Raw genomic sequence first — 24,459 nt, forward strand, 5'->3', positions numbered from 1 at the left:
AGGCTACCTCTTACTTCTACCTCTCCATCCTTTGGGGCAACTCCACCTCTGACCTTCAGAACCCAGGCTGTCTGGGAAGAGACATAAGCTGACTAAGGCTGGAAGAGTTCTGTCTATGAGGAGAACCTTGGCATGCAGGGATCCTGAGCTGAGGTCCTGAGCTCCAGCTTGTGCCCCCAGATCTACTTCATCTGGGTGACACGGACCCAGCGGCAGTTCGAGTGGCTGGCTGACATCATCAGGGAGGTAGAGGAGAATGACTGCCAGGACCTGGTGTCTGTGCACATCTACATCACCCAGCTGGCTGAGAAGTTTGACCTCAGGACCACCATGTTGGTAAGGTCAGGGCCAGCCAGGCAGGCCAGGTGAGCCACCATTTGGGCTAGGAGTTGACCCTGGTGTGCCTGGCTGTGACCTTCCTCCATCCCTCCATCCTCAGTACATCTGTGAGCGACACTTCCAGAAAGTGCTGAATCGGAGTCTGTTCACGGGCCTGCGCTCTGTCACCCACTTTGGCCGCCCCCCCTTTGAGCCTTTCTTCAACTCCCTGCAGGAGGTCCACCCACAGGTTGGTCCATCTCATATCCAGGTTGTATTCACCTTTATTGTCTGGGATCTGAGCAAAGCTCCCAAACCCCTACTGTATCAGGAAGAGAGTTGGCTATTGATGAGAATCTATCCCCTGGGATGGGATAATGGAATGGAAAAGGACAGATGTGGGGGTCACCCTGAATGCTAAAGGAAGGATTCTGGCAATAGGGACTTAACCGACTCTTAAGCCATGATTCACTGTCCTAAAGCAAGAACTCAGTAATCAAGCTAGTCCTTGGCATAACGTTAGCGATACTTTCTCCATTAATACTGAGTCATCCTTCATCCTGGACATAGCTAATCTTTACCATGAACACTGGGCTAGCCACTGCTCTCTTAAATACTGGGCTAGACCTCAATGAGACACTGAGCTACCATTCAAGTTGAACATTAATTAACCCAGCCCTTCTTAGAAACACTGGTCTGGCACATACCCAAACCAAGCTGAATTTACAAACATTTCACCATGCATGGTACAAAGTAAACCTTCATCAGGAGCACTGGAAGGGCTCTTGCTGGTCTTTAACCAAAAAAACCAGGAACTAGCCTGCACCATGAACATGAACCTAGCCATTCCGCTGAACACTGATCGGGCCCTTCTTGTGAGCACTGAGCTGTTTTTGCCTCTGAACAATGTGTTAGTCTTCACCTCTTCCTTCTGAAATAGGTTCGGAAGATAGGAGTATTTAGCTGTGGTCCCCCTGGCATGACCAAGAATGTGGAAAAGGCCTGTCAGCTCATCAACAGGCAGGACCGGACTCATTTCTCCCACCATTATGAGAACTTCTAGGACCACATCCCCTGGGGCTCTGCCCACTGCCCAGCGCAACAAAGCAGAGGTTTGGGCCTGTCTGCTTCTGGATACTTCAACCCTCTCCTCATTTTGACCTCCCAACTTGGTCCAGATGGCTCAGTCATCATCACATGCGTGCTGTTTCCCTAGGCTCAGGAAGAGCCTCAGCCTGGAGAATCAGGGACACTATCTAGGAATTAGAGGTTGGGAAGTAAGGGAGCTATTGGTTTGGGGCAGTGAAGCCTCTTCTTCCAGACTAAGGAAAACAAAACAAAACCACAACTCAGAAGACAAGTTTACAAGGAGAGAGAGAGAGAGAGAGAGAGAGAGAGAGAGAGAGAGTGTGTGTGTGTGTGTGTGTGTGTGTAGGGGACTATGAGTCAAAAGATGAAGTGGGGACACAGATGCTGGCATCTTAGAACCCTCCCCACTCCTGACCTCCCCCTCTTCTAGGCTCTCCAATTTCAAAAGGGCTGGCAAATGCCTTGAAGCGGGTAGAGGCTGGATCCATAGCAAGAAATTTGAAATTTACAAACTTTCCCTCAGCATCCCAGCCTAACAGCACAACTGACCTTCTCTCTCAAGTTTTAAAATATGTAGTGTAGTCAGACCCAGGCCTGATACCTATCTATGCAGTGCTCTTCAGCCCTCTTCTCCCAGATCCAGTAGTCTCTGTTTTTTAAAAATAAATCACTTTTCCACATTTAAGATTTCTTTATTCTGCCCCAGGATAGGGTGAGGCACAGGCAGAGGAAAATACTCACCCAGCCGGCTCACCAGGCTGGTCCAGATATCTCTCTGAGCTAGCCAGTATCCACTGAATAAAGGAACCACTTAAGGCCAAGTACCAGTCAGAGAAACCTATCTCAGCCCAGGGGTGCCCTTATTGGTTTGGGCTCACAGGGAGGCTGGTGTGAAGTTTCTGAAGCCTGATCAGGAGGAGCAGAGAAAGGCTGTGGGGTTTCTGGAGGAGGTGGGCTTGGCAGAGAAGGAAGGGGGACGGGACACAATCTGACCCTATAGGAAGCCAGAGTTGGCCTGGCTTGCTCTAAAACCTCATCTTTCCCTGCTCCTCTTTGAGCAACGGATAGTGGGGCACCTGTGCCTACATGGATCTTCCAGGCAGCGAGATGACAGCTGGGAGACAGATGAACCCATCACCTAAACTCTTCAGGACTCTGTTTTCGTATGCAAAATGACTGATGCTCTCCAGTCTACCTCAAGATAGGGCAGCCTTCTATGAGGGAATTTCTGAAACAATGCCCAATTTCAAGTGATTCTTTTCGTCTCCACGGATTTCCTACTTTTGACAGATCAAAAGAATGAGAAACTCCCAAGTTCTGTGATTCACAGCACACTTTGGAGCTGCATGTTTGGGTTGTGGAAGAGGTCCTCAAATTGCCCTCCCAGGGAGCCCTTTCCTTAAGGTGTTTGTCCATCAATTTCTGTTCAGTTGTCTTGTGGAAACTGAGAGCCGGCCAGCAGTTCCGCTCTGCCCCACGGCCCAGTGGGTATTTTAAAGGTCCGGGCCCACAGGCGTTGGCAGGTTCCAGAAGTCAGCGCGGGCAGGGGCGTCGCTACGGTAACTTGTAGGTGTGGGTGGCACCACGTCGCGGGCGGATGGTTCGAAGCACGACCACCAGGGGGCGCCCACGGCCAACCCCGCGACAAAAGCCTAGGTGGGGAGCTTCGGGCCGAGGCCCACAGGCTGCCAGGCACTGCCCTGTCAATCAGGGGCTAAGGGAGGTGCGGCCAGCCCCAGAATACTGCGGAAAGAATGCGAGGCTGGACCCCCGCAGCCCGCCCCGCCGCCTTCCCGCCTCCGCGGGCGCGCGTCTTCCGCGTGGCAGGGCCGCCCCACTCCCTCCCGCCTGGCGCGCTGCCTCTTTGTCTCTGCGCGTCTCCCCTCCTCCCAGACAAATGGCTGTTGGCAGGAAATTGGACGCGCTCTTGGGGAGCCGCGCTGGGCAGTGCGGCGAAGAGGGGTCGCCGCGTGGCCAGCGGGCCCTGGGAGCCCCAGCCCGGGTAGGGGCGGAGGGGGAATGTTTTGACATCTCGTCAAAGGAAGGAACTTGATGTTTCGAAAGTGCTTTTCACAGCCGGCCTGTGTCGGCTCCAGAGCTGATTTATAAACATAATCTGTGCTCTCTTCCCGTTCCCTCCCCTGTCAACCCGGGGGCAGCGCCGGAGGCGCGGACGCGGCTGTGCCTGGCAGGATCGGGTTTATTTATTGCCTCTGGCCGGGAGCCGGGGCGGCCCAGGGACTGCACAGTTCCCTCTGGCCCTAACCCTTCTCCTCATCTCTCCCTCCCACCCCCAGGCGTCTCCTACCCAGGCGTTTGCCTTTCCCACTCCCGGCACCAGACTCTGGGCCGATCCCTCGGGTGCTTGGGGTAGGGGGAAATGGAGGTGGAGAGAGGGTCGGCGTCCTGTTTCACCCCGCACTGACCCAGTAGGGAGAGGGTGGTGAGAAAGGTGGCTACCTCTTCCATTGGGTTGGAAAGGGGCCGGAAATGCCAATCTTAAAACTCCCCAGGAGACCAGCAGCTCTGGAGTCTCTTTCCTCCAGGGGTTATCCTTTCTCTCCAGGGTTTGCTCCAGCTCCAGCTCCAGCCAACCCCTTATTCAAAGGCCCCAGTAGCCTTTCCCCTTTAGAATAAATTAAGGAACCTCCAGCGTCTACTAGATCCCAGGGCAAGGAGAAGAAAGGTTTCATGTCCCTGGGAAGAGACACTGCCTTCAGCCAGGTGACAGGTCTGGGTCCAGGTCCATCATGGTGCCCTGGCCTCACATCTACAGAGTCCGGATGGCCACGGGGTACAGCAGGGACATGTGTTCGGCCCCCTTAATGGGCAGCTTGCGGCTGGCATAGTGGTGCACGATTTCAGGGACGCTGCTGAAGGGTGGGCTGTTCTGGCCCAGCACATACTTGTGTTCCTTGGTCCGGGAGAGCTTCATGTGCATGAAGCCCTGACTGCTCCTGGGAAGGGAAAGACACCCTGGTGAGTGGGGACTCTCCTCAGTTTCCCCACCTGGCCATCCAGTAACCTTTCCCAGTCCTAATGCAAGCCAGCAGGGAGATGATGGGAGTCTAGAAAGCAGGGGTGTGGAGGGTTTCTTGCTGGTATGGTAAGTAGCATTAGGCACTGGATCAAGGTAACATATAAATGTTGTGTATAAAGTGAGTGTATAGGGTGTGTGCAGATGCAAAGTGGAGTGACCAGTACCCCCAGCCCTGGAATCCAAGCACCCCTGCTCTTCAGATTTTGGAACCAGGGCCAATTTAGCCTCATTCTTCCTGAGCTATATGGCATGACACCTGTGAGGGCTCCTGATGACTCATGTGGAGCCACAGATGCCCTTGGCAGGAAGGTGGGTGGACAGATGTGGTAACCAAATCTTGTTTGGAGCTCTACCTTGCAAAGACTGGGGGAGAAAGCAAGCTGATCTGGAAGTCCCCTCCCAAATCTAGGAAGGCTCAGCTGCCTCCTCCTGGGGACATCCCTTCCCCCTCTTGCTATCTGGGCCTTAGGCCAAGGCCTCAACTCATCCATCCAGCCCTTGGGCCTAGAATGACATCACCTCCAGGCTGTAGCTCTGTTCCCTTTCTTAGAGAGGAGGGGCTCCACTGCCTTTCTCGTGTCCCTGTACCACCCTGGAAAACAGCATTGGTGCTGGCCCTGCCCTCCAGACAGGGATGTCATTGTGCAAAACTTTAGCCAGCTCTAAATGTCCAGGTGGGCACTCTGAGTTTCAGAGAGATTGCAAAACCATGCCAGCAAAAATGTTTGTCAAAACTATCACAGACTTGGTCTGCTGGGCACCAGGTCTGAAACTCACCCACAGGCAATGGAATGTTTGGGGGAGTCCTGAAGCTTGACTTGGCTGCTGCTGCCTACTCAGAGACCACTTGGGGAAAAGGAAAGGGCTAAGAAGCCAGTGTAGGAAGCAGAAACATCAAGGGGATAACCTCCATCCTGAGGCCTTCACTCTTTGAGAGGTAAGGATTGAAAAGAATACCGCTTGCCTTCTCTGCCTGGGTGCAAAGAAGGCTCTGCCTGGACCCTTTTCACTAGGCCTACAAGTGAGAAATCAGGGAGTGGGGAGACTGAGGAGAGAAAAATAGACCCCTAACTCCATCCCTGCCTCCTCTCAGTACTTGAAGCCTTAGAAGCCTGCTGGGAGAAGGCTGGGGGCCCCAGGGTGTGTGTCAGGTCATCTGTGGAACTGCAATAATGCCTGGGGTTGACTAACTGCACAAGCCCTGGAGGGGAGGAGTCCTGAGGCTAGTAGAGCCCTTGTGAATAGGAGAGGGAAGGCAGGGAGCAGTCACCCTCCCCTGTGTGCTCCATGCCAAGGTCCAGGCCTTCCCTCACTTTCTCCCAGTTTGGAAATGACCCCCTCTCCCAGTCTACTTGGGGGCCTCTCCCCAAAACTGTACATTATATTTTCTCCTCAAGGGACAGATTTGCCAAGAAGGGCAACAAGTGGCCAGAGATCTCAGCTCTACCTGCATAACCGACCTCACAGGGAGAGGGGTGACTATGTTTTCAACCTTCCAGGACAAGTCCCAAGAGTCCATTAGGACCTGGAGCATACCCAAGCCCTTGCCAGACACTCAGGGGTGGGGGTGGGGCTGGGGTGGGACCAGCTGACCACAGGGCTAAGGCTAGCAGGGCTTTTTGAGGAAGCTGTTTAATTACCAGTGAAAGCCCTTCCATTAGGGAGAGAAGAGAAACCATAATTGTATTTCAGAGAAGCCATTTATATGCAAACGAGGCTCTGGCAGACAGACGCTGGGGGCTGGAGTAGGAGTCCAGGAGGGCCTCTTCTCTTTACTCCCCAGTAAAAGGCAGCCCCCTACTCCTGCTTAGCTCTACTCCTTAGTTCCACTCCAGGGAGCCAGACACTGGTGTCTCTCCCTGCACTGGACAGTACAGACTGCAGGCATACAGCACTTGATGAGGGGTGGAGCCATTCAGCCCAACTGTGTTTTTTTTTTTTGGGGGGGGAGGGGGGTACCAGGGATTGAACTCAGGGGCACTCCACCACTAAGTCACATCCCCAGCCCTATTTTGTATTTTACTTAGAGACAGGGTCTCATTGAGTTGCTTAGCACCTTGCTGTTCTGAGGCGGTCTTTGATTCCCCTGCCTCAGCCTCCCTCCTGAATAGATGGGCCTATAGGTGAGCATGACCATGCCCTCCCTGTTGGGGACCTTGACCAAGTCACAAACCTCTTGAATCTATGTGTATAAAAGAGATCTAAGTGGCAGGATGGTAGTTGGTTTGGAGATGGTATACATGCTGCTTGGGTATGCTCCATAAATTTTAACTATAATTTTTAAAGAAATATACCACCTAAAGTTATGTGTATCAAAATCTTGACAAATGAATTTTTCCCAAAGTGCTCCTTTGGTTTTGTAATCTGCAGACCTCTAGAATATGACAGCTTTAAGGAATCTGAGTGTTCTAAGACATTTGCAAAGGGAGAAACCAAGGCCAGGAGGTTAAGTGATTTGTCTAAGGTCACACAGTTTTTATCAAACTCAAGAAGAGAACTCAGGTTACTTAACCATATTTTTGTACTTTTCCCACAATCTTTTAGTAAAGTTAAATAATCATCCCCTAAATGTATAAGGTTCAGTAATCCCACATTTCCACAAATTGGATTTACTTAAAGTTGGGAGGCGTGGGGGTGGTGTTGGTGGGGGAATAATACCTGTTATCTAATGCCTCCAGAGAATGCAGTAGGAAGTGGTGTAGGTGTCTGCTGGTGAAGCAGGGAAGCCCTGGACAGCGGCCTTTTGTAGGCTATAGTACTCCTGGTCACCAAGAGGAAGGTTGGTTGGTCCACCAGGGAACCTGGAAGGCTGAGGCTGGGCTGTGCATATCTGCTCCTAGGGAGCATGGCTAATGGAAACGGAGGGCCCAGCCTTTGTTACCTCTTCCAGGACTCTGCCCCAATTTGTTACCTCTTCCAGGACTCTGCCCCAAACATATACTTCCTCAGAGTAAACAGGAGTAGCTCTGTGTCCACTGCTCTGCCCTCCTCCCAAGCCCCAGCCCCCCATCTTACCCTTGAGACTCCCTCAGGCAAAGCTCTTCTATCTCCTTGTCTGTGCTTCTGGAACATCTCGTACTTCCATTAACAATGGTGATGGTGATAATTTATTGAGCACCATGCTAAGTGCTTCTCATATATTATTTCATTTAATCCTTCCCTATAAGATGAATATTATTATTCCTTTTTATTATAAGGCAACTGAGGCCTGAAGAGGTTAAGGGGGCCCTAGGCCACACAGCTAGTGAATGACAGAACCCTTCTGAACTGGATGCTGCAGCTTGTTGGTTTCCTCCGAGAGAGCAGGGAATGAGTCTCAGACATGTCAGGATGCCTGCCATGGAGTCAGCAGTTGTTCAAGGGGAATAGGAACCTCTCCAGCTTTGCTGGGCATGGGGGGAGAATATTGGAGTCTCTTCCTGCCCCATGGGTTGTGCCCCCACCTGCAGCATCCCCTACTCACTTGAGGGAGAGAGAGAAGTCATTCTTGCTGGTCTCACTGTTGCGCACCAGATAGCTGGCCTCTTTGCATAGCCGGAGCAGGTTCTCGGCGTCTGTTCGGCTGATGGCCCCGTGGTACCAGCTGAGGATGAGAGAGAGGAAGGGGGGCATCCCTGCTGGGTCCCTCGCTGTCCAGGTCCACCCATTTGTGGGTGTCCCCTGCAGGGAAGCCAGTGACAGGAAGGGAGGAGAGGTGAGGGAGTCCCCAGCTGGACACAGACACTCACACCTGGTTTTCCAGAGGCAGTGCTGGATCTGTCCACTCCCCCAGAGGGCTGCTGGGCTCTGGGCCTAGAGGCTTGGCTGACTTGGGGTTCCCTGCAGAGAGTCGGGGAGGTAGCCGCCCTTTCTCCTCCCGGCCAGGTGACAGGCAGCTCTTCTCCGATCCTTCAAATTGGGCTGTAGGGAACACAGGGGTCATGGCTTCTGAAGACCCTAGAGGTAATGCCCTACTGAAAAGCCACTACCCTGCCCCATTTCCTCCAAGCCTTTAAGGAGCCAAATGCATGTTCTGGAAGGGTGGTACACACTCACAGTCCTGACCAGTTTTAGGGACATCATCCTGGGCCCATCCTGGGTGGGTGGGGGGAAGGTGTAGCCTCTAGTGCCACACAGGGAGGTGATAGAGGGGAGCAACACGAGAAACCACTCAGATGCTCTCCCAGGAGCCTCTGACTGCCTTCCCCTCTTCCATCCCCCTCAGGGTGGCTTCAGTGCTGATAATATTGTTTCTTTCTTCTCCTCAGAGTTCATTACCGTTCTCCAAATCACCCTGCCAAGCCATTCTGTAGAAATGACTTATCGATCTGAGAACAATTATCCGATTCCCCTTGGTGCCATCCTGACAGGCTAATCCTGCCCAAAGCCACCAGACAGCCTGCCCTACCCGCCCCAAGGTCGCTGCCCACGGGCTCCCCTCCCCCACCCATGGAAACCCAGGGAGGTGACTCTGCCTGTCCCAGACCAGGCAGTCTGACCGCTGAGCCTGCACAAGAGAGGGCCACCCCAGTGGGTCATATGGCCACATGAACACATGCACCTGCATTTACAAAAGACCTCCAACTCTTGGGCACAAGGGTACAAACAGATGCTCACACTTGTGTGCATACACATATGTCCATACCCACTCTTGGGTGCCCATTCTAGGCAAAACTAAACACAGAAGGTAAATTCAGTACCTCGCCCACCCCCCCTCGTTATTTAGGCTCTTTCTCCTTGTAGCACTTTCAAGCCTTTATTGTCCTTCAGTCACCAGATCCTCTGCTTTATTCAGTTAGAGCTTCTTCTGCCAGCACCTCCCCCATGCCTCATAAGGGTCTGCACTATCAGGCAAAGCTCTAACCAAAGAAGCCGACTAAAAAACAGTAGATCTTTGTGGCACAGTGGGAACATATTAGAAAGGGGTCTCCCTAAGGAGACACTTCACCACAGATGCTGAGGGAGGAGGGAGGAATATGCATTTTATCTTTTCCCTCTCCCTCCAGGGCAAGAGGAATTCTTCCTGGATTCTCCACACCTTGCCCCACTTCTCAGCTCCTCCAACCCAAACCCACAGGGTCTAAGAGGTGAGGACATGTCACCCTGGCCAGAAGCCCCCACAGGACCCACCGCTGCTGTCCTCCAGGCTGGGCTCAGGGTGGGGTGAGGCTGGACCGGAGATGTCCCTGTCCCCGTCAGGCAGGGAGGGGCTGCTGTCCAGCTGTCCCACAGGCGGAGGCCAAGGTAGGTCTTTGATGACCTTTATGTCAACTGGAGCCAGTAGCAGAAGGAAGAAGAGAGACAGACAGTGACAGAGACAGAGAAAGAGGCAGAGGTTGAGACCAAAACCCAGAGCTAGGATATAGGACAGCCTAGAAAGGAGAAGGGGGAGAGCAGAGGCAAGGGCAGCTTCTGGGGAGGGAAGAGGACTCACTTAGGGGCTGGACAGAACAACTACGGACCACATACTAGGCTGCCCTGGTCAAAGCCTGGGAGGCTTTAGTGGCAAGCAGCAGGACATAGTCTTTCTTTGCCAGCCCCATGGGCCCCATTCATTTGAACTATCTAAACCCCCAATCCCCAAAGGGACCAGAAAAGGAAAAAAAGTGGTATCAGGAGCTACCCACACCTCTGGTACTATACACGGGCTTCCACATCCTCCTGACATTCCCAGCCTTGCTTCCCCTTCTTCTTTCACCCCCAGCCTGAGAATTCTTGGGCAGTGAGAATGTGACAGCTTAGCTTCATGTTGTCAGAAACACTCAGACTTGGGGGCAGAAGTTTTTTGAAATGTAATGCCCCTCCCAACCTCAAGAAAAGTGACGCCACCTTCGGCTGCAGGACTGCTAACGAGGTTTCCTAATGATCAGCATAGATTTTCCCATTAAGCAATCCAAACAGTATTGATTCTCCAAGGAGACTTCTGGAGATAAATGGCCCATCCTCAATGGTGTGTGCTTTACAGGAAGCAAATTAGAAAACTGAGGTTTCCCAGTCTGGCTGCCAGGGTGGGGAGGGCAGAGTGGAGGGCTGGGTCCAGCTCCAGGATGAGCCTCTTGTCCAAGGAGGAGTGAGGGGACATGGGAACAAGAATGAAGTCTAATGGTGTTTAAGCCCTCAAAGGGGCTTAAATGAATGAAAGCCCTTTCCCTACTGGGGGTATTTCTCTACCCACCTCTGCCCATCTCTGACAGCCAACCTGAACTTTTCCATGGTGGAATCCCAACTGGGAACCAACAATGGTGTGGTTAGGACAAGAGAAATCTGATCTTCATTCAGCAATCAGGGGATTTCTCAGAGCCTCCACTGCAGCTCAGAGATCCCTCTGGGGCTGGGCCTACCACTGGAAGACACAGTCCTAGAATTCAGGTTACTTTGCCACAGCTATTTTCATTGTCTGAAGTATTAAATGCCCTCTTTTGTTAAATGTATTTAATATACACCACAAGCTTTATAAGCTTTGTATTGAAATTTCTTTATTTTTAAGTATATCCAGCCCCTAAAAGATGGAAATGGTCTTGTCCTCTGAGAGATGGTGATGCAGGGAAATGCCTTCATCCTTTTCCCATTCCATTCCCTGACCCTGTGCTCAGTGTGTGTCTACACTGCCCAAGTCCTCATTATCCTTGGTACAGAACTCAACTCTGCCCTGAAGACCCATTCCTGGACCTCCCTGGGTTCCTGGGATCTATTCCTTTCATTCTCCTGAGTCTGAGAAGCTGCTCAGAATCCCCAGCATATCTGCCTTCCCATCAAGACTCACCTGCAAAGGCTTTGGAAATCCGCTCCTTCTTCCACTCCCAGGGCTGGTCATACTCCTCGGGGGGCCTCTCATCATCTTCAGGCAGGCGGGACTCCCGGGGCCAAGTGGCTCCCTCACCCTCTGGGGAGGCCCCCTCCTCCTCTGGCTCATAGGGTGTGTCATACAGAGGCAGGGGCTGAGCTGCGGTCTCCTTGGAGCCCCGGATTTCTGCCAGGGCAAGAAGGAGGGAGAGATGCAAGGAGGAAGAGATGCCTGTGACCAGGGCACCTCTCCAGCAATGCTCCTCACCATGAGCCAGGTCTCTTTCAAAGGAGATGTCCTGGCTCTGGAAGAACTCAGGAGTCAGAAATCCTGGGTTCCTCACCCTCAAAATACTTCTGGAATGCATGAGGCCTTGGGCTCAAACCCTAGCACCAAGAGAAAAAAGAGGGGGAACCCTCCAAGTCAAACAGTTCCAGGGCTCTACAAGCAGGGGATCCAAGAAAGACAGAGGCACATAGGCATCAGACTGAAAGGCAGAAAAAGGATCCCATGACAGTCAGCAAGACTGGGCAGATGAAGTTGAAATGTTTAGGAAACTGGGTCATGGTCCTCCCCTACCTCATCTTCTCCTCATTGCCCAGCTCCATTCATTTCCTCCTATCCCAAGTGACATTATTTCACTAAAACCAGGAAACACTTCTTTGTTACTCAGGCACTGCTGACCAACCCCACTGTGAACTTTCCTCTTCCACAAATCAATTTCATGGATTGTCTTTTCTCTAATCGTTCCCATTTGGACTCTTCCTGGATCCTCTCTTGGTCTGTTTTCCAAGACAGTCAAGTCTTATTCATTTTTTCCTGCCCTAACTTTTAAACTACTTGTCTCATGGCTCCCACTGCATCTATAATCTAGTCATATACCCAAGGCCAAAAAGATGTTTTGCTTTGACATCATATCATTTCAAACTCACCACCTTCCTCCAAACTAGTCAATCTCTTTTCAGGATCACTGACCCCACTGAAAATCTGATTTTAAAAGCTACATAGCTACTATCAAAAAATATGTATATAGCCAGGCGTGGTGGCGCATCCCTATAGTCCCAGTGTCTTGGGAGGCTGAGGCAGGAGGATCACGGGTTCAAAGCCAGACTCAGCAAAAGCAAGGCACTAAGCAACTCAGTCAGACCCTTCCTCTAAATAAAATTCAAAATAGGGTTGGGGATGTGGCTCTGTGGTTGAGTGCTCCCGAGTTCAAACCCCGGTACCCTCCCCACCATATATATATATGAGCATTCATGGTCCACACCCCTCTGACTTCAACGAGGTACCACCTTCTCACTTTCTTCATTTCTGTCCACTATACTATTTTCCTTGAACCTGACCCATCATTGTCATTATCTAAATCCCAATGGTTCATTGCCAATTCCTGATGATTTTCACCCTCATCTTTACATATCTAGATTACTGCCAAGGTGAACCTCCACTTCACAGGCTTGTTTTTTCAGGGTTCCTGGGAACAATACTCCTGGGATAACACTCCAGAGGCTCTCTGCCTCCTACCTACCTCTCTGGAGGAAGAGCAGTTTGATTGGCTAATAAATTTTCATTCTCTTACTTATATCTGCCTTTGGCTACTTTTTCCTTGCAGTGAGTGGCCTGCCTCCATGTAGAGGCTTATGGCTGTCCTTTGTTGCCCAAGTCTGAGTGGGCAAGTTTAATTCTGTGGCAAAGTATTAAGGAGCCCATTGTGATGATTGTAGTGAGGTAATATTCTCCAATCAACTTTATCAGTAATAGACATTTTAATCTCCATCTGTTTCTTTAATCTTATTCCTCAATTATTCCCAAGCCCAGGAAAGGAAGAAAGAGATCTAAAGTATTGGTCCTTAAAACTCCAGCAATTTCCATACCAGTTTGCTAACTTACTTTGCTCAACGTATTGATGTCAGTTCTTCCAGTTCATTCTGCACACTAAAGCCTCAGTAATCCCAATTTATCCCCACCATTTTTTTTTTTTTTTTTTAGTCTGGGAATTGAACCCAAGAGTTCTCTATCACTGAACTATATCCCCAGCCCTTTTTAAATTTTTTTTTTAGTTTTCATCTTGAGATAGGACTGGCCTCAAATTTGCAATCCTCCTGCCTCAGCCTCCTGAGGTGCTGGAATTACAGGCCATGCACAACTGCACCATAGTTTATCTCATTTCTTTCTTGCTCAAGAATTCATAGTGACTCTATTCCCCCTTCTGAACCAAATCCAAGCTCTTCATTCCTACCTTTGAAGTGCTTCACTGTCCTTTTGGTATCTCATCTTAACTCCCAATATGCCCAAGGACTAACAGTATTTTCCCCTAAATCAATATTCTCTCACCCTGGCTTGAATCTTGGTTTAGATTGATCCATCATTGTCTTTCTCTCTGGTCACTCCCATTTGGACTCCATCTCCAGATCCTCTTTTGGCCTCTTATCCCCAAGGCCAGGTCTTGTTCATTTCTCCCCACCCTAACTCTTTGCCCAGCCTCATGGCACCTACACTATATTTCTAGTCATGTTTCCAATGCCATAAAGATGTTTCACTTTGATATAATATTTTTCAAACTCATCACCCTTCTCAAAAGCTCATGATTTTCTTTTCAAATCTTTTTAGATTCCTTTTTGGAACCTTGACCTCCCACCACTATCTTGCCCTTCCTATCTCGAATGCCTCTATCTGACCTTGGGTTGTATGGCCTCCGAGCCAAAAGTCACAGCTCCTCCTCCAAAAAAGACTACCTTGAAGGCAGTGGCTATCACTCCTAAGGACCTGGCAAAGGCTTTCTCCATATTTTCTAGGGACCAAGGAGTCCTTAGACTTGAGGGGCCCCAGAGCCTGTTTCACAGAGGCCAGGCTTCAGGGAGCACCTCCCCTTTCCCTCTGTTACTTACCAGCCATCATCTTTTGGGCCTCATAGGGCTCCATGTAGCCATCATTTTCAGGGACCTTCTCTGGGGCTACTGAAGGTCCTGCCGAACCTTCACCAGTTTCCTGAACATCAAATGGGTCCGCATAGTCTTCTAGGATTGCCAACTGTGGGAAAAGGGCAAAGACAGGGCCTTCAGACAATTGAGGCAGGTCTGCTTCTCCCGACTCCATCCATTGATGCTAGTCCTGGGTAGGCTGCCTCAAACCCAGAGTCCCAGCTACCAAGAGAAGTTTCTGAGCTTAGATAGGGATTAGTTATCACTCTTCCTTTGCAGGGTCCTAAAATAGGCTGCCACAGTGATGCATCTTTCTTTTCTGCTGATTTTGTACCTCTGGACCACGTCCTAGCCTAAATGGTCAGGGTGAGGTTATTGTGCCATGCCTTAGGGTCCAAGCTGGACAAGAACTTAACGCCAAGTGGTTCAACAGAGAAAATTTAATTCAGAGAACTGGTTACAATGGTATTAGAAGAGTTTAAAAAGCAAGCAGGGAATGGTGAGGCAACTCAGAGATTAGCATGGTCCATGCCCACCACTGCACTTCCAGATGCTGAACAAATATAAATAGATGCCAGCCCTCAAGGAAGGAAAGCTGAATATTCACTTTGCCACAGTTCTATAGATTAATCCTCACAATGTCCCCGTCATGTGGGTATCATTATCACTGGAGGCCCAGGGCAGCTAGGGAGTAACATGTCCAATACCATTTTGCGTAAGTGGGGGAAATAGATTGGAACTCATGTCCTTTGTGCAAAGGGCCACCAACCTGACATCAGTGGGCATCTCAGCTGACCTAGGAGAGAGATGGCTTGGGGAAGCCCTGAGGCTATGCTGAAATTCCCTTGGTACTAAGGGACAGAGATAAGAAAGTCCCCACCTTATCCCTCTACTTTTCAAGCTGCCCCTCTATCCCATACAAGTGGCTCATGGCCACATCTCTGTCCCCATATCCAGTCAAGGCAGAACAAACCAAAAGCTACACACCCTGCAGAGGTGCCCAAGGTGCCCAAGATGCTCAGGGCAGGGCACAGCTAAGGACAATAGAGTCTTTCTCCAAGCTAGGTATGGGCTTTTCCTGATGGGCCAGCAGAGGTGGAGACAGCCCAACCCACTCAGGGCTGTCAGCACTCTAAGAGTACCACATCACTGGGTTACACAAGATGGCTCTGTGGCCTGTGCTACGAGGAAGGGCCACTCCTACCTTTCCCCAAATCACAGAGTAGACTTTAGTTCTGAGCTGGATCAGGGATGTAGGAGCTAGCTGAGCTGGAAGTCCCTCTGGATGACCACCCTGGCCTGGGTGAAAGGATATAGGAATGGTGACCCCTAGAAAGGCAGAAATGGAGAAAGGAAACTCCCAGAGACCCCTTTGGCAAGTTCCTTCAACCCCTGATGGCCCCTCTAAAGGATTCTGAGGTTCCCAAAGACTGCTAACATGTCATCCCTCAGGTCTTCCACTCCCACCTTGTTCCAGTCAAACCTTGGCTCCTTTACATCCCCTGCGTTTCCGCCTACTTCTGGAATGACCCCATCTCACACCCTGCCTCTGCAACCACCACCACCAGATCATCCACCAGCATGGAGCGCTTTATCATTTTTGTCTCTTCAGCTCCAATAAGCAGCTGGCATATAGTAGGCACTAGGAAAAACGTCTTTATTCCTTCACCTCCTATCTTCCCTTGTAGCTCTTCACCCCTAGTCCGCTTCTTTCCAGAAAGCAGAAATATGAAATCCACTTACCTGTCACCTGCACCCTATTGCTTGTTTCTTCCCAGGCCAATGGCACCCACAACCCCACCCCTGACCAAGGGCGCTCTAGAGTCAGCCCACTGTTGGTAACTCTGCCAGGCAGCACCCAGCCTCACACTCATCTGCGGCAGGTACTCAACAGGGTCTGAATCATCTGACAGGTTATCCTTAGACCTTATAATAGCTCTCTTGCTTTAAGAAAAATCCAGTTAACAGAGATGTAAGATTCCACTTTCCTTTGTGGTTTCTCTCTACCAACCCTGGATCACTGTTCCCTGAACGCTCTGCTCTTTTCTACCTCAGAGGCCTTCCTTCTGCCTAGATCTCTTTCGTATTCCTTCTGGCATGACCAACCCTTACTCATTATTTTCTTTCTTTAGAAAACTCTTCCATGCTCACACAGGCCTGCCTGTGAGGTGCCTCTGTGCTGGGCTATTGTCACACTGTGGTAAATATTTGTTTTAATAGACATCTTCCTGAAGACTGTGGGCTTCCTGAGGGCAGGGCCCAAGTCTATTGCTAAATATCCAGTGCCTGTAAACTCTCAGTAATTATCTGTTACATCCATTCACATAAAACAGGAAGAAGGGACAATGAAACTCTTTTCTTTGTTCATTCAGAATAGAGAGGAAGCATAAATCTGGGTGGAGTCATAAAGGAGGACTGTCTTTCCAAGTGAAACTGCACCCCTTGGTGAACAGAGGATCCTAGTGCAAGCCCTCCTACCCCACCACTACACAGAGCCCCTTCACCCATCCCTCACTACATATGGACAGAGCTGCAGCAGCCAGCTTCCCACTGGAATCCTGGGCTAGTTCCTGGAGCTGCGACCTCTCCCAGGCTGGTGGGGGCCTCCCCAGTGCCTGTGGGCAACCAGGTGGCAGCTCTGCGGGCAGCTCAATGGCTCCTCTGTTCCACTCCTGGCTCCACACCCTACTCCAGGAAGCCCTGGCCCCTCGCCCTGGGCTGGAGTGCCCAGAAGAGCCACCCACAGGGCTCAGAAAGGGAGCAGCAGCAGAGATGCCAGCTGGGAAGGCTAGCAGGATGTGGCAACCACAAGGGCACCAAGGAACCCAGTAGAGCCCAGGCTACTTCCACAGTGTTTCTAAGTCTGTGAGGGTGAACTGCTCAGTGGGAGAACCAGCCCCCTAGACTTCAGATCTACCACAATTTGTTATTTTGTTTGTGGCCCCTCGGCCCCCTCTGATGTCCCCACTGCTGTGTCCTTCATCCAACCAACCCAGGGCCCTCCACACAGAGTATATTCAAGACATAATTACTGGCTGCCTAGAAGGCCTCCTTCTCCCCAGGCGACATCCTCTGGAGTGACATCAACTTCCAGATCCCCATTCACTTTGACCTCTGACTGACTAGTAATGGCTGCAACATTAGGCTCTCAGGAGAACAGGATCAAAGCCTCTAGCTCAAAGGCAGAGGGAGGGACAGTCAGCCAAAGGTCTTTGGGAAAGGTACACAACACCAGGATTGATATTTAGGCATATATTCTCTGGTATAATCAGAATGTTATTCAAATGCTAACAATATTTTCAAAGTAGTGGGTAACAACAGCTCCTACCCAGAGGGCCCTATATCCTTCTCCTTTCCGAACCCAGCAGGCTATTTCCAAGACCTACTCTTCTGTTCAAATGGGCAGTGCCCTTCCCAGAGCAGCTGTCTACTTTGCATCTTTCCTGCCCATGCCTCTCCTGAGGTAGCCAGCAGGCCCACCATCTGGTTCTGTCTTCCACTCTGCAGTTGGGATGGGAACATGTCCCTACCCATGGGGCTCCAGGGGATAAAAGTCCAAGGCAGAGCAAGGAGCACATGTTTCAGGATGTTGGTTCTGCACAGTCCCCAAACTACCCACACTGCATTTCTGTCACTTCTTTAGTGAACATTATATTATATTTAGTGTCTGGAAACCTGTCTTTTTTATCTGTTGAATGAGAATGACAATCATACCTATATCAGAGGGTAGGGAAGAGGGAAATAAGTTTGTAACAATTCATAGTCCACAGGCTGGCACGTGAGTGAGGTGAGTGTTCCATAAGTGTTAGCTCTGATGATAATCTTTTATATTCTGGTATTAAGGCCTTACAGTTTAGGTGCTTCCCAGGGCACACAGCTTGTCAGCAGTGCAGATGAGACTACAACCCAGGTCTCCTGACTCTCAGTACCTTGTGATAGATTTTCTAAAACTTTGAAAAATGTAGCATCTTTTTTTTTTCTTTACTTGTAGATTTAAATTTTAATTTAAAATTTAGGGGCTGAGAATATTGCTCAGTAGTAAAGTACTTGCCTAACATTGCAAGGCCTCAGGTTCAATCCCCACACAGAAAAAATGAAACAAAAAAACTTTACCTCTGAGAAGTTCTGCAGCAATCAAATTCAATCAAAATCAATCTAATTTTTGTTTAACTTAGTATTTTCCCTAAATATTTAATCATGGGAACCCTTCCTTACTGTTAACCAATCAGTTTGATTACTTTTCCCAAGATCAAAACTTTTTGTAGCTGATATTCCTACTTCTTGGAATGCCCTCTCCTATTTTATTTCTCTGTGAAACTCCTTCACTGTGAAAGAGATTTGTTACTTTCCTTTTCTAATTCTAAGAGCAATGCCATGCTTACAAAACATTCAAACGTCACAGACGTGACTGATGCTACCAACTCTTAAGATACTTAGGACCATCTCAGGATTGGTAATCTCCAGGATTCAGAACATGGTGAATTTATCACAGAAAATGCCCCTCATCTCTTCTCTAAGGATTCTCTCCCCTTGTTCATTAGCATATGCTTCATGAACAGTTCTTCTCTGTGGGGCACCTGGTGATCAGTACTGAGGACCTAGGCATAGTGCTCAGTTTGGAGTCAGTCCTCCAGGCTGTGAAGCTTGGTTTTCTTCCTGCTAGCTGAGAAATCATGCATTCAAATTCCTGTGCTGCATTCCTCTATATATAACCCAGGGATAGTAATAGAGTCTTCCTTACAGGATTACTTAACCACTAAGCCACATCCTCAGCAACCCCCCCCTTTTTCAATATTTTTTGGGGGGTTGTAGGTGGACACAATACCTTTTATTTATTTATTTTAAAATATTTTTAGTTATAGATGAACACAATACCTTTATTTTATTTATTATTTTTATGTGGTGTTGAGGATCGAATCCAGTGCGTCACACATGCTAGGCAAGTGCCCCTCTGCTGAGCCACAACCCTAGCCTCTCCCCAGCCCTTTTTTGAGACAGGATCTTTCTAAGTTATTTATAGCCTCACTAAACTGCTGAGGCTAGCTTTGAACTTGTGATCTTCCTGCCTCAGCCTCCCAAGCTGCTGGGATTATATGTGTGCCACTGCCCCAGGCCTAGGGTTGCTGTAAGGATCAACTGGTCTAATACCTATCAGATGCTTCAAAATGGTACCGCACAAAGTAAGTGCTCAGTAAATGTCAGTCACTGTATCATTAAAGAGTAATAGACCATATTTTGGAGTCCTCAGGAGCTCATACAGACACAAAATAAACTCCAAGAGATTAAAGAGCCTCAGGGTGCTCTGGGAGAACCCACAAGCCTACAGCATGCAGGGTTTAGACCCCACCTTTACTCTCACATAACATCTTGCTGGTTCTGGGGTGAGGGCAACTGGAGTATGCAGTAGGTACCCCTTCAAGTCTTGGACCCCAGCCAGGGCTTGCTCGACCCAGCCAGCAATTCATGGTCCTCAGGGTCCCAGCTGTTCCTAGCTCCCAACAGGCAGAGTGCCAGGGATGAGGCATGACGAGTCACTTATTAGCCAGGCAAACCAGTACAGATGTCTTCCAGACAGAATGAGAGCCAAAGTGTGATGCCGCAGTACTGGGTAGAGTGGAAGGGCCAGACATAATCTCTCAGTAGTCCACAGGTCTCAGCCATCCTTGAAGCACCCATGGTAGCAGAGATGGCCAGCCCAGGCTACAGAGGGCTGTCTAACCAGTCCTCAAACGTCTCTCTACCTGGACCCCTACCATTTCCTCCCTCCCCTTCCTACAATTTTCCTCCTCTCTCTATTTCTATCAGAGAATGCATGCAAGATAAGCAGATCAGACATCTAGACTATATGGAGGCCATAGAAGGCAAATGAAAGCAACAAACTACAAAAAGGCAAGGACCGAGTTCTTCTAGGTGTCCCTTTAAGCATCTAGGTCAGTGTCACGTAATGACATAGTACACCCAATGAACACTGGCTAATGGTCCTACATTGCTGGCCTCTAGCCACCCTCCTAATCTCGGAGCAGGACTTCAGACACTCCCGACTGCCTCCCTCATTTTTCTCTTTCTACCTGTCTGCTCGCTTCTTTCTGAATTGGAGCCTGGAGGATCCAAATCCATGTGGACTACATCTACAAGGTATATCTGTTTTTAAATGTTAAGACTGTATTTTTGGGAGCTATAAACCCCTAATCTGAGAGCTATAAGCCTTTCCCTAGAAAAATGGGATATACTTACACACAGTTGCTAGAGGGTCATGAACCCTAGGACCTCTGCCATAAGCTAAGAATAAGAGTACTTGTTTCAATATGGGGTGCATGACCATCTTATTGCCATGTTACTCCCTGCCTGCCAACCCATACATCTCTGCATGACAGAGGCAAAGGACATACTGTGCAGATGATCATAGGCAGCTCAGAGCTTCATCCATTTCCATATCCATCCCTTTTCCTCATTACACCAGATTTTTCCTATTGAAGTTCAGAGAAATGTGAGCAAATCAAGGGAAGGCCCCGATCTCGTGTTCCTCTGCCAGAGCACCTCCTGGAGGTGGGACAAGGGCCCAGCACCAGAGGGAGAGTATTTCCTGAGGCCAGATGGTGAGCCCTGCCTGCCCCTTGCAGGGTGCCACTCCTGCTGCTCCCACACCTGCCCTGCCAGGCTTGCCCAGATGGTCACCCTTGCACACCTGCCAACTACAGCAGTGGATTTCAGGGTGGGCCGGGAGCCATAACCCTGCATGGGAAGAAAGGTTATGGTCCTGAGCCCCCTGGGTTTCTCAGGGTCTTGTCCAGGTCCCTGTTCTCTCCTGCCCCCACATGCACAAGGCTCCTTTACCCTCAGTCTCATCACAGAAATACCTCCACCCATTTCATCAAACCTCATGACCAACCCCTCTCAGAGTGCTGATCCCTCCCATCCTCCAGCAGTAAGTAGCCAGGCTTCAATAGAAGGACAGGAACAGGCCAGTCCAAGGCACATCCAGGTCCCCAGTCCCCATCTCACCTAAGGAAAGATCCCAAAGCAACAAGTCAAAGGGCTCTGCAGAACTGAGAGGAGGGAGAATGCAGCCACACACCACAGAAACACTAGCTCATTAGGGGCGGGGGGTGGTGGTGCAGGGAGAGAGGGGTGCTCACTATCCAGGGGAAACATCTTGTGTGCGATCTGCAGGTCACTCAGTAGGCCTAAGGGGTGCTTAGACAGCTGGGGTTACTGTAAAAGCTTAGGAACCCTGTTTGGGCTCTTCCTAGGGAAAGACTCTGGAATCCCCCAAACTCCACTCCTTAAAGTGGTGGGAATCCTGAGGTCAGGGCCCACTGAGGCAGTGTCCTTGCCCTTAGGACAGTTCAGATGGTATCCTGAGTCCTTCTCATCACACCCACTAAAGAAACAACAGACTGTGTGGCTCCTGGGAGAGCCTGCTGGATTTCATTCCTGTCCTTGTGGTTGACAAAGTAGTCAGACATCTCTTGGCCCCCCCCCCCAGGTCTGAACAGCCCACAGATCACAGAGCTGACCCAAGTGAAGGCATGAAGAAACCAGGGGTCTGTCTACATGACTGAGTGGGTACAGTCCCTTATTTAGGGATCTTTGGGAAAACATGCAAGGGTTGCTACTAGGCAGCCCCTGACCCTCAGGCCACCCTGGTAGTGTATAGTCACCATTCAGGACATATTTATGTACCCCTCTTTATGCCAAGCATTGTGTCAAACACTTGGGAGATTCAGATATTAGGAGAACACAGTCCTTGTCCTGGAGGAACCACAGCTTGGTGGGTAGCATGTCAGGCCATTCTAAGCCACTGCAGAGAGAAGAAGGGCCAAGGACAGCTTAGGCCCACATGCCAACAGGCAGTGGTCAGAGAGGAGGAGACTAACTGATCCACGGTAAAAATAAGGCCTAGTACTCCAGTCTGCCTCACCGCCACCAGCACATCACACAACGACAGGGACAATTAGGAAGGAAACAGCATAGCCTGGGAAAAGTACCCTTGAATCTTCCTCTGCAGACTAAGGATCCTGGCCCACGATTGGCAGTCATGCCCCATGGCAGGAACTACAGAAAAAATTATTCACATTCCTGAGGCTTCTGTTCTGACCCTGACACATCTCTCTCATCCAGGAAATTGGGCAGAAAGGCACTTTCTCGGCTGAAAGCCTCAATCCTGGAGCCAGTGGATTTAGACAACAACTTTGCTCTCCAATCAAATAAAAATAAAAATGTTCTCCTCTGCTGAAAATAGGGAAATAAGCCCCAGAACTGAGTTCCTAGGGTTTAACAAAGAAGGACAAGAGGGCCAGGGTGGCTCACGGAGTCATGGTCCTAGGATTTAGAGCTAAGAGGCCTGGGCATGGCTTTCAACTGTTCCTCTATCAGGGAGGGCCAAGGCCAACGTTGACTGGGTAGAAGGACTCTAAGACACTGTAGATGTCCTGGGGCACAGTGACTGCCCTGCTCTCCTTCCTATCCCAGTGCCTGCAGATCCATAAAACCACTCCAGTCTCTCTCAGAATGGACTTGGATAGAAGGAGGGCAGGAGGAGAGAAAGCATGGACTCAGCTACTTGGCCCTATCTGGGCAACAGGTCCTGAAGAGGGACTGCCCTTGGGGAACAAGAGAAGGAGTGGGCCTGGACCCCAGTGGTCAACATCATTGGTAAGAGCTGCACAGTGCCCATCCTGGCCTCTTGAGAACAGCCCGTCCAGTTCCAGTCTCACTGGGTAAGGCAAAGAGTCCACAAGGAGAAACCCCAGCCTTCACCTCTGTTCTGGGGTTTCAGCACCTGCAAGGATGCTTGGACTCTAAGGAAAGAAAGGAGAGAAGGAAGAAGGGGAGGAGGAGAAACAGGAGAAGAAAGCTTTGTGCAGGTTTTGCCCTGGGGGAGAGGTCAGAGATCAAAGGGCAGTGAGCTTCTGCTCTGAGGGGCAGAAAGGCCATAAACCAGCAAGGAGGGTGGTGTGCTTTTCAATCCCCGTTAGAATAAAAGCTCAAGGATCAGGCTCCCTGGGGGCTTCGAAACCAAGAGCAGAACCCAAGAGGGGGAGGGTCACTAGTCCTGAGGTCTCATCAAGGGATAGGAGCAGAGTTCGGGGGGGGGGGGGGGTCCCCCATCTCGGATTAGCAGGTCGAGAATTTGAACAAAGGTGGGTTAAGACTCTTGAGCCCCAGGGTCAGGGACTAAGCTTGTGTCCGCCAGGAGCCGTGACAGCAAGAGACCCGGCCAGGCCACCTTTGTCCCTCTCACAACCTCCAGACCTCCAACCACTCCCCTCCTGGCCAGCCCCTCCCGGCGCGGCACTCACCCTATCGCTGCTGGATGGGGGTCCAGAGATCCGCTCATCGGGAGGGGGAGCTGGGGGCCCAGGGGTCTCAACCCGAATAAGGCGGTGGGGGGGCGAACCGTGGCGCGGGGGCGGCGTGGGGCCGGGGGCTACCGGGGTGGCAAGGGCTACGGAGCCGGACGATCCCCCGGAGTAGGGGTCTTCGAAGTCGCGCTCCCGCTGCAGCCTGTAGGCGGCCAGGATGTCTGGGGGCGGCGCGGGGGGCGCGGCCGGGGAAGGCGCAGGGGGACGGTAGTCGGGCTCCGGGGGCGCCGGCTTGCCCCCACCTCCTCCGCCGCTTCCCCCGCGGAAGCCCAGATGCTCCCGAAGCCACTTCGCTACTCCGCCGCTGCCGCCCCCTCCTGGGCCTGCTCCCGCACCTCCAGCGCCCCGGCGGGAACCCCCCGGGCCGCCTCCAGCGCCCCCCTGAGCCCGCGGCCCCGGGCCGGAGCCCGCAGGAGGAGCTCCGCTCAGTAACATGGGGCCAGCCAGACTGAGCGAGGGGAGCACTGTAGCCGGGCGGGGGGCGGGGGCGGGCGGCAGGGAGGGGGCGGAGCTGCGCCGGGCGGCAGGAGGGGGAGGAGCTCGTCAATAACAAGGGAGGGGCGGGGCTCCGCTGTCTAACGGAGTCGACCTCCCTCTGCGCGGGAGGAGGTCGCGGGGAGGTGGCCGCCAGCTCCCAGCCTGTGTGGAAGCTAGAGAAGTGAAGTGGGCAGTGGGCGACCGCAGGGCGGAGGTTGCGACTCTTGGACTGAAAGCGAATCCTCCACTTGTCACCACGCGTGCTTGTGGGGCGCGCACCCGTATCTATCCGCGCCCCTTCCTCTGCTTCCAGCTTGTGCAAGACGCAGAAAGGGGAGCCCTCAGGCCCTCGGGCTCCTTCTGTTCCGCTTCTTCCTTGGCTCAAAGCCTCGCAGGGAGAACAACCTTCTAGAAGGGAAAGTCTAGGGAGGGCGAGAGAAGGAGCTGTTTCCTAAGATGTGTCTATAACTGCCCCACCCCGGGAGCCCC

The 24,459-nt window shown here is 51.0% G+C and overlaps 2 protein-coding genes across 5 annotated transcripts in view; one reads left to right on the forward strand and one right to left on the reverse strand.

The window, feature by feature from the left end:
- Window positions 1–1,515, forward strand: part of Duox1 (dual oxidase 1) — a 30,422-nt gene extending 28,907 nt beyond the window's left edge. The window contains exons 31-33 of the mRNA XM_027925986.2: window positions 181–336; window positions 440–568; window positions 1,259–1,515. Coding sequence (XP_027781787.1) covers window positions 181–336; window positions 440–568; window positions 1,259–1,381 — 408 coding nt within the window. The 3' untranslated portion in view covers window positions 1,382–1,515. The remainder of the gene's footprint in view (window positions 1–180; window positions 337–439; window positions 569–1,258) is intronic.
- A 2,074-nt stretch (window positions 1,516–3,589) lies between these two features.
- Shf (Src homology 2 domain containing F) lies at window positions 3,590–23,956 on the reverse strand. Of its 4 annotated transcripts, XR_011706670.1 has the most exons (8): window positions 23,431–23,956; window positions 14,096–14,237; window positions 11,190–11,396; window positions 9,557–9,697; window positions 8,176–8,347; window positions 7,911–8,030; window positions 7,463–7,607; window positions 4,276–4,364 (listed from the first exon to the last, which is right to left on the reverse strand). XR_011706670.1 is itself a non-coding variant. In XM_027926116.3 (7 exons), the coding sequence occupies exons 1-7, from the start codon at window positions 23,926–23,928 to the stop codon at window positions 4,178–4,180; spliced, it is 1,467 nt and encodes a 488-aa protein (XP_027781917.1). In that variant the 5' UTR covers window positions 23,929–23,956; the 3' UTR covers window positions 3,590–4,177. The 4 variants fall into 4 exon arrangements, 3 of the variants coding, with proteins under 3 accessions (XP_027781917.1, XP_027781916.1, XP_071464318.1); XM_027926116.3 differs by lacking the exon at window positions 7,463–7,607 and having other exon boundaries at window positions 3,590–4,364; XM_071608217.1 differs by lacking the exon at window positions 4,276–4,364 and having other exon boundaries at window positions 7,520–7,607; window positions 8,178–8,347.
- Between the last annotated feature and the right edge of the window lie 503 nt (window positions 23,957–24,459).

Source organism: Marmota flaviventris, chromosome 2, assembly GCF_047511675.1.
Source record: "Marmota flaviventris isolate mMarFla1 chromosome 2, mMarFla1.hap1, whole genome shotgun sequence".
Classification (NCBI taxonomy): domain Eukaryota; kingdom Metazoa; phylum Chordata; class Mammalia; order Rodentia; family Sciuridae; genus Marmota; species Marmota flaviventris.

Excerpts from the sequence above, each read along its gene's own strand:
- Shf (XM_027926116.3), bottom strand. The coding sequence starts at position 23,928 with ATGTTACTGAGCGGAGCTCCTCCTGCGGGCTCCGGCCCGGGGCCGCGG. Across the intron at positions 8,031-8,175 it reads CTGCCTCTGGAAAACCAGGT|CTGGTACCACGGGGCCATCA; the intron begins GTGAGTGTCTGT and ends TCTCATCCTCAG. Across the intron at positions 4,365-7,910 it reads GACTTCTCTCTCTCCCTCAA|GAGCAGTCAGGGCTTCATGC; the intron begins GTGAGTAGGGGA and ends TTCCCTTCCCAG.